Source organism: Odontesthes bonariensis, chromosome 7, assembly GCF_027942865.1.
Source record: "Odontesthes bonariensis isolate fOdoBon6 chromosome 7, fOdoBon6.hap1, whole genome shotgun sequence".
In the NCBI taxonomy this organism is placed as follows: Eukaryota; Metazoa; Chordata; class Actinopteri; order Atheriniformes; family Atherinopsidae; genus Odontesthes; species Odontesthes bonariensis.
Window position 1 is genome coordinate 1,106,119 of NC_134512.1, and position 13,361 is coordinate 1,119,479.

A 13,361-nucleotide genomic window follows, 5' to 3' on the forward strand; every position below is an offset into this window, starting at 1 on the left:
CGCCCCCTCAACGTTCCGCCCCCTCAACGTTGATCTCCGCCCCGATCTGCGGTCTGCAGTCAGGGGCTACTCAACTGAGCAGAGCCAGACCGAACTTCCCGACTAAATCTTTTATGGGCGGGGCTAAGTTCGGCTGGCACCCGGGCTATCAAGTCCCCCCCCTGCCACAATAATTTGGATTAAGTGGGTTTATAAAATGGATGGATGGATAACAGGAACTGAAAAATACAAAATTACTACTAATTCAGTAGTATCTAGTAGACATTGAAATTATATATTGAAAGAATATACACTCATGGGCCACATCAAATATACTTATTAGAGCAAATATCTAATCAGTCTGCCTATACGTAGAAACTCGTAACTTTTAGACAAATAGACATGTTTACTAGGATTTGCTTAAGTTCAAACTAAGCATAATTCTGGTGATTTAAATTACATTAGTCCCAGACCAGATTCAGAAACTGGAGGTTCTCAAGAATTTTGATCTATAGCCAACTGATTGGTTTAGAAAGAAATATGAGGATGATTTGAAATGTGGTTCTTTTTTATGGTAAAAGGTGAAAAAAATATAGACTTTCTATTTGCACTGATAGAAAGACTGACTTAAATAACCATGTTCAGGTATGATTGTCTGTTACAAAGGTGACCTGAAGTCTGCCAAGAAATTAGCACCACGGTAAAATTGATCGGACCAGGCTTTGATCAGCCTGTGTCAGCTTTAGTCTTTACTTTCTGTCTTAACTTTCATTGCTGCATAACATTTGGTAATGAAGAAGGTGTGCCCCTTCGTCAACTCAATACCATAACATGGTGGAGGGGTTTGAGTACTCCCACGATCCTCAGGGTTGTGTTGTTGGGGGAATTTGCCACTGTTGGGGTGTTCCAGGGTAAATTGGACTAAAAGGACGGGGCAGACTGAGAGCGAATCAAATACTTCGATGGAGCGGCACCAGATCACTTGCCCAGAATAGGGAAACTGGGGCTTGCCCCTCGAACCAGACCTTGAAGGGAGCTTACCAGCGAGCACCTGGCTGAGCCTTGGCTCCTGAGGCTTGGCCAGGCTCAGCCCGAAGAAGCTACAGAATGTCACTTTCATGTGGACACACCATTTGGAAGGAGGAAATTTGAGGTCAGGTGCAGTGTGAGCTGGGTGGCAGACAAAAGCAGGGGCCTGGGTGTGCCCATTCCCAGGAATGGGCTCATCTTCACACACACCATGGGTTCAGGAATGAAACTCCTGGAGAGGAGTATCTTATACTTGGAACTTGCCCATGGGGAGAGGCATCAGGTGAGTGTGAGAATACTCACAAGTTGAGTGCCTCAGTATTAGAGTTCACCCCAGTAAGAGAGAGGGTGGCCTCCCTGCAGCTGCGAGTTGCAGGAGGAAAGGCTCTGACTGTGGGTGAGTTTATCTGCCAAACATTCGCTGGCATTCTTGGAGTCTCCTGGTGGTGTCCTGGAATTTGGTACCACCTGGGGATTCCATTATTCTCCTGGGGAACTTCAGTGTCTATGTGGAGAAAGACCAAGTGGCCTGGAAAGGTGTAATTGGGAGGAACAGCCTCCCTGATCTGAAGCTGAGTGGTGTTTTGTTTTTGGACTTCTATGCTAGTCATGGATTGTCTATTTAAACACCATGTTCAAACATACTGTAAGTAAATGCACTTGGCGAAAGCCCATATTAAGCGTAAGATTGATAATCTACTTTGTAGTTGTATCATCAGACCCACTGGCGGATCTAGAGGCGGGGCCAGAGGGGCCGAGGCCCCGCCTCTAATTTGATTGGCCCCTGAAGTGCCCCTGTCCTGTCAATCACCTGGCGAGAAAAAACAAGTGGAGAAATAAATGATCACTGCTGCAGTTCCACCCCCAAACTGTGGGTGGCAGTGCGCTGGTTGTGTCAATACAACTGAATAGAAGAAGAAAAGTACTAAATCTCAAATGGTGCACTTTACTTCAGTGTTCATGTTGTAGTGTGCATGGCGTATTAATTACTTGAAATCGAGCTGGAAGCTTAAGAAGGTGACTTTGTTATTTTGTGGGTCAAATCTTCTTGTTTGTTGTTAAGTTTAGGTTTATATTAAACTAAACTGTGACTACATAAAACGGTTGGCTTCTAAACTTGTTATCCACTGCACTTGTGTCATAAGTTGCTATTTTGTTGGTAGGATAGCAATAGCTTTGACCTGCTTGTTCAACGCTTAACATTAAGATATGTGATTTTGTGTAATATTAAGATTTTGGCAGAGATAGCAGCAGACAGCATGAAAAGAAAGTCAAAGGGAATTGAGCAGTTGTATACATAGTTTTTGCTACCTTGTTAGGACTAGCGACTATAAACAAACCTAAGAAGGAAAAGCTGCTATAAATATGTTTTGTTGTTGATGAAAGTACTAAAAGTGCAAAAACATTTGTTTACTGACAGGTTAGGGTTAGGGATTGTTTTGGTCAGGGCACAGTTCAGCATTCACTAATTTTAAATGCTAGTAAAATGCATTGGAGTCAATGGAAGGTGCTCACAAATATAGTAAGGTGTGTGTGTGTGTGTGTGTGTGTGGGAGGGAGGGAGAATGAGATTGAATATGTTGTTGTAAATACAGTTAAAAGCTGTTATGTTTTATGTTTTGTGTGTTTTATGTACCCTTAATGCACACTGAATTAAAGCAATACTATGTAACATTTCTACCTTAAAATAACAGCTTGAAAAAAATTGTGCGGCTAGAATGAGTTTTAATATTACGATTGGCCTGTCTCCTATGCCCTTCGGGATCTGAGTTGGAAAAACTGCGCTATGTAACTTTGCTGGACCGGCCCGGGAGCTGAGCGGAACTACTTCGACTTGCTTTCTGGCACACCTACCGCAAAAACAAATAGACCCCTCTCACGCTCCCAGGTACATTTGATTACTCTTATCTTCTCGGTCGACATAGCTTGCACATTCTGACTCCTCGGCGGTTCGTCAACAAACGTGAAACGTGAAAGCGAAAGGGTGTTGTCTTTACGACAGTGTAACCGTACATTACCTCCAAGCCTGTAGGGGGAGCTGGATAGTGGGCTTTTTGAGAAGTTACATTGTATCGCTTTAAAAAAAAGAATTATTAGAAACGTTACTGATTCATGATTTTTTTATTTCAGTTTCAAAAGGGATACTGAATTATTCCTTTTTGTTTTTGGATAGTAGAATAGAAGTAGATGTTCTTTTCTGTCAGTATACTGTAGAAGAGTAAGTTTAAAAAAAATGCAATATGTAGGTATGATGTATTACAGTATGCAATACACTAAACAAAATATCCAAATCAGGTTGGTAGCCTATTTACCATGAGGCTATGATTGGTAAATTAATTGAGTAAGACTATGATCTTTTCTCATCACCCGCTGGATAATGTGTGTATTGCCTTGTCGCCAATTGATGTTTATTTAAGCAGCGTCATCACTGGATATCAGATGGTGGTGACACTGTTGGCCCCTGAAGGTTACATTTGGCCCCATTGTGGCCCCTGTTTCAGAAAAATCCTAGAACCGCCACTGATCAGACCTGTTGCCAAATGTCTTGGTGAAGAGACGCCACTTGATGGTGAGTTGGATCTGTTTTGGATAAGACTGCTGGACAGACCTGGAAAGCCCAAGCAGGTAGTGAGGGTGAACAGGGAATGTCTGGCAGAGGCCCCTGTCTATGAGATCTTCAACTCACACCTAATGGAGAGTTTTTCCTCATCTAGAAAGTTTGTGGGCGTGGAATCTGAATGGACCATGTTCATGTCACCGGCATTGATGAAAGCTGTGTGGCTGAAGAAGGAGGGCTTTTAGGCCTGGTTGTCCAGGCTTTTAGGCCTGGTTGTCCAGGTGTCATCTGAATAACCTGACAGGTAACAACTGGCCAAAAGGGCTGCAGCACGGTGGTTGGGAAGCTGACTATCCAGTCTACATTTTGAAGAAGAGCTATGACTGTGTTCCCTGAGGGATTCTGCGGGGGATGCTGCGGGATTACAGGGTACCAAAGTCACTTTTGTGGTTCCAGTATAACCAAAGCGAGAGCTGTGGCTGCATTCTTGGTGAGGAGCTCAACTGACTAGAGGAATCTTGGAGTAGAGCTGTTGCTCCGCTGCATCAAAAGAAGTCAGCTGAAGGGGTTCTGGCTCTGATGTGGATGTCTACTGGCTGCCTCTCTTTGGAGGATTTTTGGGCAGACACAGAACACACTGGGGGGATTATATATCCTCAGGAAAAAGTTTTCTCGGGAGGAGCTGGAGAGTATTGCTGGTGAGAGGGATGTCTATATTTTCCTCTGGCACCAGTTGCCTCTGGGACCCAATGTGGGATCAGCAATGATAGATGGATTGGTGGATGATGTGGGTGTGGTTTACAATTAGGTATCTCTCATCACTTCACTTTACGAACTTCAGTAAAGGGTAGAAGAAAAAAGTCTTTATGGAGACTACATTTTGTTTGTCTTCAGGATAAATTGTTTGTCTCACTGCAATCTGTTGTCAAAAGTCTGTCACTATATTTTCATAAATATGCAAAAGAAATTCAAGTTCATATCTGCACGAGACTTCCTGCAAATGATACCAGAATTGACCCAGACATTTGTTGGACATAATATATCACATGTTGGGAGAAGTGATAATGTGTCCATTGGGACTATCTATTTTCTACTGTAATTTGCATTGTATGGTCAGCCTTTTCCGTTTTGCCAAATGTTTGATTGAGGGCTGTCTTGTTCAGTTCATTAATGCCCTGTAAAAAAAATAAAAAGTACAAGAAAATATCATTCATGGATTAAACTACATGTTTCCACTAGATTCATGGTCATTGCATTTTGCTCAGACAAATTGAAAAGGTAAGTTGTACTTTATCAAATTGCTGTAGTGGTCCCAACTAACCAAAATGGAAATAAGAGCAGTTTGATACATTTGAAATTAATGGGTAGGTGTGTCCAGACCTAAGTCTTCCAGTTGGCCATAAAAGTGTAAAAGACACACTGACAAAGTAATATGTGCTTACTGTTTGTTATGTGGTTGTGTTTCCTACAGGAGCCAGTGTCAAAAGAGGAGAATAAGGGGAGTGAGGCAATGGGCAGAGTAGATGAAGGAGTAGAGGAATTCTTCACCAAGAGAATCATCCCGGACTATGGACTGTGAGTTGAATCAAAACACACATGCATGTATGCATGCATTCACATGACTGTGTGTAATCTGTTGAGTCAGTGTTACATGTTGAGTTGGAGGCAAGCAACTTTGATTTAATTTCTTTCATTACCAGTTTTATAGTAACATTAACACACATTAACACACACTATCATAACACACAAAATGGTGACCTCTCTCATACTCAGACATCGACTGCTATAACTGAAGTTTCAGTGTGAATACAGTAGGTTAGAACTCAATAACAGGAGGCCCCGTTCTGCATCCAAACTGTACTTCTGCCCACTGGTTACTCTTTTCTTGTTCAAGCATTTTTTTGCACAATGATTTTTTTGGTTGAATCTGTGCTTCTTTTGTCTGAAATGTTATTTTTCACATATTAAACCAACCTTTTATGATAAATAAGAGTAAGTTAGTAAGTAGTTGAGCTGGTTTCTGTAAGTGAGATGGGTTTATTTCTGTAGAGTACCATATCAACACACATTCCCTGTGTGAATTCAGTTCTTGCTCCACCTCAGTTTACAGTTTTAGTTCACTGAACACAGGAGGATAGCTAAATATTAAAATGATATGTTGTTACGAAGCAACAAAAGGTAATCCTGTATTGCCTTTACTGGGGTTTACAAGTGTATCCCACAGTAATCATCAGTTTACATAAATCTGTTTTAATCATCACATGCCATTAAGTGGCAGGTGACCTCACGGCAGGAGGTTGTATGTTGAGTCCTCTCTCTTCGGCCTTCACCTTTCTCCAGCCTTCGTTTGACTCTGGGTCAGTAACCTGTGTTACTTGCCAGAGGGTGCTGTGAATGGTTTTGAACACTGTTCGCATGCAGTTGATGTTGCCAGTTTTTTAGTGTTATTGTTGTCCAGAGTCCTTGCTGTTTCAGGGTTGTAGTGCTCGCTACAGCTACCAAATGTGATCTTGTGATGCCCTCAGCCAATGGTAGGGATGTGTTTGTGTTTATGTGTTTAGCAGAAACTTTTATACAAAGTGACTTACAAATGAGGATATAACATAACAGCTAACATCAAAGCTAACAATAAGCTACATAGAAGGAAAACCACCAGTCAGGCTCTGTCAGGGGTGACAGTGTAGAGATAGAGGGAAGTACGGGGTAAGTGCTCGGATAGGAGATGCTCTCTGAAGAGCTGGGTCTTCAAGAGGTTCTTGAAGATAGACAGGGACGCCCCTGTTCTGGTAGTGCTCAGTAGATGGTATAGACCATCGTGGAACGACACATGAAAAGAGTCTGGATTGTCTTCAGCGTGGTGTAGGCACTGCAAGACGACAATCCTGTGACGACCGGAGTGACCGAGTTGTGACATAAACCTTTGCAAGAGAATTTAAGTAGATGGGAGCTGTTCCATTAAGGACTCTGTAGGCTAACATCAGTGACTTGAATTTGATGCGGGCGGCTAAGGGTAGCCAGTGGAGTTCAATGAACAGAGCGGTGACGTGGGCTCTGTTAGGCTGATCGAAGACCAGACGCACCGCCGCGTTCTGGACCATCTGCAGCGGTTTCACAGCACAGGCTGGGAGAGCAGTTAGGAGGGCAGTTAGGAGAGCAGTTAGGAGGGCAGTTAGGAGAGCAGTTAGGAGAGCAGTTAGGAGAGCAGTTAGGAGAGCAGTTAGGAGGGCAGTTAGGAGAGCAGTTAGGAGAGCAGTTAGGAGAGCAGTTAGGAGAGCAGTTAGGAGAGCAGTTAGGAGAGCAGTTAGGAGAGCAGTTAGGAGAGCAGTTAGGAGAACAGTTAGGAGAACAGTTAGGAGAGCAGTTAGGAGAGCAGTTAGGAGAGCAGTTAGGAGAGCAGTTAGGAGAGCAGTTAGGAGAGTGTTGCAGTAGTCAAGGCGGGAGATGACCATAGACTGCACCAGGAGCTGGGTGGTGTGTTGGGTTAGGTACGGCCTAATCTTTCTTATGTTTAGCAATGTGAAGCGGCATGATCGAGCAATGGAGGCAACATGATCTGATGATCTAATGGCTGCTGAGACACCTGGGACGGGTCATCAGTCCATCACAGGGCCGCAAAGAGACAAACAATGATGCACACTCTCCTACAGTCAATTTAGAAACACCAGTTAATCTAACATGGATGCTGTGGACTTTGGGAGGAAGACGGAGTACCTGCAGAGAGATACAGAGAGAGAACATGCAAATTCCATACAGAAAGAACAGAAAGAAGGAACGTTCTTGCTGTGACAGAGCTGACCACCACACCACTGTGTAGCCAACATACATGGAAAAGGCAGTGTCAAAATAGCTTTGTCACAACTGCAGTACAGTTTACATTTACATTAACAGAGAAATACTAATACACACATACATTTATAGAAACAGTATGAATTTAGATGAAAACTTTGGGACAAGTGTAAGCCCATATGATCTCTGTCACAACTTGCATGTTGAATTTGATGGGAAAAAATACATTGACACAATCCAGTGGTGAGGGACAGAGAAAAACAAGGGTGTCAGACTTTACCCATGCTGCCAACCCACTGAGCAAAATTAATATCCCAGCCAAAAGAAATGATTCACGGAACTCCAGATGACGTCCTCAGAGAAGCCAGAATAACATGTTGTATGTCAGTTTTATACATTTTTAAAAGAGCCAAACATCGAGAGAGTCTCATTGCTCAGTTTTTGGTGAGAGGAATAACATGCACTTTGAGAAACAACAGCGAGCTGGGTGGTAGAAATGACAGAAATGTCTAAGGCTACCTTTACATGGAAACGATCTGAAACCAAAACGCAAAAGTGCCGTTTCGTTTTCACTTTTAAATCTGCGTTTAGACGAGCGTTTTAGGGTGAAACTCTGCGTGCATACGGAAACGCAAAAGTGTGTGACGTTTCATTATCGATGCAGTAAACACGCCAGATGGCTAGGTGGCAACACTACCAAGACCAAGTCTTTCTACCACTCCATTCATGAAGTTATCCCACCACTGAGAAGTCCTCCCAGGTCTCACTCACAGCTCGCCTGCTCTCTCTATGAACTTCAAGAATTTCGAGAACGTAGTTCATATTTTTGGTCTGTTCTTTACCACTCTCTCTCATCATTGCTGTTATCTGATGAAATGACTCTTGAACGTCAATTACCGCGCCTAAGGCGAGTTGAAAGTCCACAGGGACGGACATGTTGATAGCCTACTGATGTGTTTCCCACGGTTTCCTGGCGCTTTAATATGCTTGTCACGTAATTTCTATGTGACGAGAAACGCAGTTTTGCGTTTTCATCCTTTACACGGTGGCGCGACAGTGGAGCGTTTTCAAGAATTCCACTCTGGAGGGCGGTTTCCCTTTTTTGCGTTTTCATGCCCCCAAAACGCCGTTACCATCTAAACGATTTAGTGCATCTGCAAAAAGGTTTTGCGTTTTTAACCCGTTTTCGTTTCCGTGTAAACGGCCCCTAAGTGTCGGAGTTGGTTTGGTTGCTGACCAACCCTGATGAGGTGAACTTAAATTCACAAAATATTAACAAAACGTTGACAAGCTTAACACTGGCTTTCTTGGTAAGAAAAACTAACGATGTGATAACGTGTGCAGCAGCGGAGGTTAAGAACATGCGATGTAAACAGACATGGAGACGAGAGGACGATGGACGAACGGAAAAAAACCCACAAAAAGCTATATCTTTCTACTACTTCATTCTGTTTCATTCTTTGCTCGGATCTTCTTCTTTCTTCTCATCTTTCTGTCCTGTCATCTTTCTGTCTGTCTTAGTCTTTCCATCTTCTTTCTTCATTCTTTAATTTCCTTCATCCACTCGTACTCCTTTCTAATTTTGGATCGCGGGTTCTGGGGTTTGAGTCGCGCAGACAGGGCATGGCGTAGGGTTACGCCACACTTTCAGCCAATGATATGCCTGAAACTGTTGGGACGTCTCCCTGGGCGTGTTTTGTAGGATCTAATTCTTGCGTTAGAGATTTTGGATAAAACAAAGAAACTCGATTTGTCCATTCCTCCGTCTCATAAAACATTTGTCTAGAGGATTCTGAAAACACCACAATTTTTTAAGGTATGAAGGTTAAAGATATAACATAGACTTATGATATAAAGCCGTCAGATAACAACCTAACATAACATAGGGAACGATTATTAATCTCAAAATTCAGAATGATATCTGTAAAGTTATGACATATGAATAACGAACCAAACAATGTTATTTTCCTGTGTAACAAAAAGAAACAGCATCGAACATCGGTTAACAGTTGCATTACTTCATATAAATGTCCAGTTCACTGACTTCATTTGGATTTAACTATTCAACACTACAGACCACTAGGGGACAATGTGGCTCCATAGGCAGGCTAGTCATTTCCCAAAATAATGATTTCTTGGTTATTTTTCCAAGTACAATCGTGAAAAAGGTCTTAAAATGCAGCTCGTGATTTCACTCAGACCCTGAAAGAACTTGTACAAAGATATAAAACACATTTGATACGGTTTTAAGATTGGACTTAAAGTGAATCTGAGTAAAGTCATTTTGAGAGTTCCATGAGACATCTGTAGATGTTACTTTTGGTTTACTTTGTCTAGATAGGGTAGGGAGTGGTTATTCTCCAATGTTCTCCTCACAGGGTCCTTTGTTTATTCAACTTAATTAGCACTAAGTTGTTAATGCATCCCTTGAAGTTTATGGCACGGGTCTGTGGAAAGAGGAACTCCCAAATACTTTCAGTCTCTTTCTTTGTGTAGAAATCCCCATCTGGTCCCTACACAGAAACATCACCCACAGGATTGGTGGGGTTTTCCAAAGGTTTAAGTTTGTATTAAGTTCTACACTTGAGTTCACTACACTACTGTAGAACAAACATCGGCAAATATGACAAAATATCAAAACATATTCTCATCATCATCAAATGTTCGATGTCTCCATGGCAATGCGCCGAACAGCATTATGTTTGTGCTTCTGTAATAGCAAATACATGACTCGACAGGTTTTACATTAAAGCCTGTTAATAATTCAAATGAAGCAGATTAAAAGAGAGACATCTTTGTGACACTGAATATTCTGACTTTAGAGGCTCAACATCTCCAACCAATTAATCTTGCTTCGTGGCTTGCACCCCTCAGGTTCGTGAAGGTTGAATCCATGAAATTCTAGACTTCACCTAGATTGTTGGATTGCATTGTGTGTGTTTTCATCATGCTGATCAAGCAAATTCAGCATAGTGTTAAAGCAGCAGAGATATCATGTTACTTGTCTCAGATGAGAAAACTAAAACAGAAACCGAGCGGTCGCTATCTGTTTTTTTCCATTTTTGATATGACCACAAAATCAGTAAACAGAGAATTCTTCATTATCTGTTTTTCATTTTGGTGAAGAAAAAAAGGTGGTTTTTTTGTTGTTTGTTTGTTTTTATTTTTCGATTGATTTTGAAAATGGAATAAACAAATGATGGACAGATCAACATTCATCCTTCCCCTCTGGTTTTTAAACTTTTTTCTAGTAAACTCACCTTGTCTCTGCAGCACACAGAAGTTTCATCTAATCAGAAATGTAGATTGACTTAATCTGGCACCTGACCTAGTAAAGTATGATTGAATTGAATTGAACTGAACTGAATTGGATTTACCTAGCAAATAGCCTGCAGCATGGTGACATATGCTTGAAGCCAGTGCTTTCCTCATGTAGCACTAAGTGTCAGACATAAATGCAGCCTGTATTTGACATTTTATTTTCAGCAATATTGTAAGTTATTAACTTTGCTCTTATATTAGTATTCTTTTCATGATAAGTTTGTGTGTTAGGATTTATCATGCAATACTTTGAATCAAGCCCACAGGTCTGAGGCCTGATAACTGAAGGCTCTGCCTCCCATTCTACTTTTAGAAACTCTGGGAACCTCAAGTAAACCTGCAGTTTGGGAACGAAGTGCTCTGTTAGGAAAATATCTTACAATGAGATCTTTAAGATATGATGGAGCTCGGTCATTAAGAGCTTTATATGTGAGGAGAAGAATCTTAAATTCTATTCTGAATTTAACATGGAGCCAATGAAGAGAAGCTAAAACTGGAGAAATATGATCTCTGCTGTTAGTTCTCATCAAAACTCTGGCTGCAGCATTTTGGATCAGCTGGAGGCTTTTCAGAGAGTTTCACATTTTGTTGTAAAGTTTACTAAAAGTGACCAAACGTTTGGACATGAGAGGAACTTATTTCCATGTTGGTCTGAGTCAGAACTGAGGTGCTAACTGAAGCTTCATCTATGAAACAGATGATAACAATAAGGTTATGTTTCAATCTCTGAATCCTAAGATGGATGAACAGGCTGCTGTGGTAATAATGTGTACTTCCTGTTAGTCATGATACAGCACACTAAAGTAAATGTCTGCAGTATATAAACATGTTCCATTAGTTTAATTACAGGAATCAGCCCCAGCTTCAATCTCCTCTGATATACAGCCTACACAGAGCAGAGGGAGAAATGATCAGGATCCTATAATTTTCCTGAATTTAAAGCTGAACAGAGCCAAGCAAAGCAAACGGGACAGAACAGGCATTACTTACTGATAGCAACAATGAAGCTAACTATCTGTCATCCTGGCTTTGTCTCTGAGCTCTCTCCAGCAGTAAAATCTAGCCTGAGCTTTTTTTTGTCCCATGTCTTCCTCGTTTACTGAACTTTTCTTCCTCACTTCCTCCCGGGTTGTATTTGATCTCTTTGCTGCATCTTCCTTGAGTTTTTTTCTTTGAAAGTGTGTCGTTATCTAATCATAAGAGCTTGAAAAAGGGCAACTAGACTTCTTAGATCTTGAAGACGTTTCACCTCAGCCAGTTGCCCTTATTCAAGCTCGTCTGATTACCACGACCTGGATGACTGAGAATCTTCATCAACGTGTGTTGTCATCTAGTTGTTGGTGTGTGACATGGTAAAGTAAAGCAAAACAGTGTCGCGGTGGGCTGGAACCCAAAGTTCTGAAGTGCTGTCTCTCAGTCTTGGGGCACTCCGGGGCATTTGGGGGCCTAGGAATGTGCATAACAATAGTTTGTGTGTCAGAAGCAGATAGTTTGAAGGTTCACAAACCTCTCTCGTGTCGTTTTGAGAAAAGCATGAGCGCATAATGACTCCTGAGAATAATCTGGCTTGTGCTAGCCTGCTTTTCTTTCTCTGGACCAAAGTGTGGAGGGTATGGACAGACTGTCTGTAGCACCATGTCAAGGCTGTAGTGGACAAAAAAATCCAAATGACTGAGATATATTTTGCTCGGTGTGCTGTTTGCATGAATATTCCTTTTGTATACCTGAGCTGAGCATGTGACTTGGGTCTTGAACCAGTAGTTATAGTACTGAGTGTCTTTTTTGTCTGTTGCTCTTTCTGCTGTCTCCCTGCTGCAGAAAAGGCCGATGGGAGGAGTCAAACCCTGCCCAAGCCACTCCTTCTGAGTCAAACCCCACACCTTCAGCCTCAACCCCTTTTTCCACTTCATCTGACATTATCACCCCCTCTCCCACCACAACTGCCACCTCTCCTTCTGTTGCATCTACTGACACGTCCTGTACATCCCCTGCTTTTCCACCCCTTTCCACATCTTCCACTCAACACACCTCCACCTCTGTCACCACCACCACCACCACACTGCCCACCAAAAATATCAAGAAAAAGTTTGGTGATTTCTTCGCTTTCAAGAGGGCTCGAGCCAGCCGAGCTGCCAAGGCAGGCGGGGGAGAGGGAGGAGGAGGAGCAGAGGGGGTGAAGGTCAAAAGGACCTCCATTGCAGATCTCATTCGACCTCTCCGAGAGGCCAAAGAAAGGGAGAGAGAGAGGGAGAGGGACAAGGAGAGAGAGAAGGAGAGGGGGGCAAGGTCAGTGGACGATGCTAACATGTGTAATGATGCCACTACCACAGAAGGAACCCCTGCCACCAGCCACCGTCTTGCAGGCGATGTGAGGGGAATAATGCCACCTGCAAAGACATTAACCATGACGACAGCTCCCAGTGAGAATGCTCCCTCTTATCCCACCATCACCACAAGCCCTGGCCTCGACACTGCTGTGATCTCCAACCATGACGGCGCAGCAGGTCCTGTGGTGCCAGGTCACAGCTCCAGTCCTGCAGTCACTTCCCCTCTGCCTGAGCAGGACGTGACCTCACACGGAGAGAGGAGACTGAGGGTGACCAAGAGACTGAGAGAGGGCAAGAGCCAGAGTCTCATCCTGCTGACGGGATTAGAGCCTGAGGACAAGGATAATACACCCAGTAAGGTC

The 13,361-nt window shown here is 42.7% G+C and overlaps 1 protein-coding gene across 1 annotated transcript in view; it reads left to right on the top strand.

Annotated features, from left to right (window-relative positions):
- The window catches only part of carmil2 (capping protein regulator and myosin 1 linker 2), a 130,591-nt gene that overhangs the window by 87,913 nt on the left and 29,317 nt on the right, over positions 1–13,361 (top strand). The window contains exons 32-33 of the mRNA XM_075469212.1: positions 5,037–5,140; positions 12,491–13,358. Of these exons, the coding sequence (XP_075325327.1) occupies positions 5,037–5,140; positions 12,491–13,358 (972 nt within the window). The remainder of the gene's footprint in view (positions 1–5,036; positions 5,141–12,490; positions 13,359–13,361) is intronic.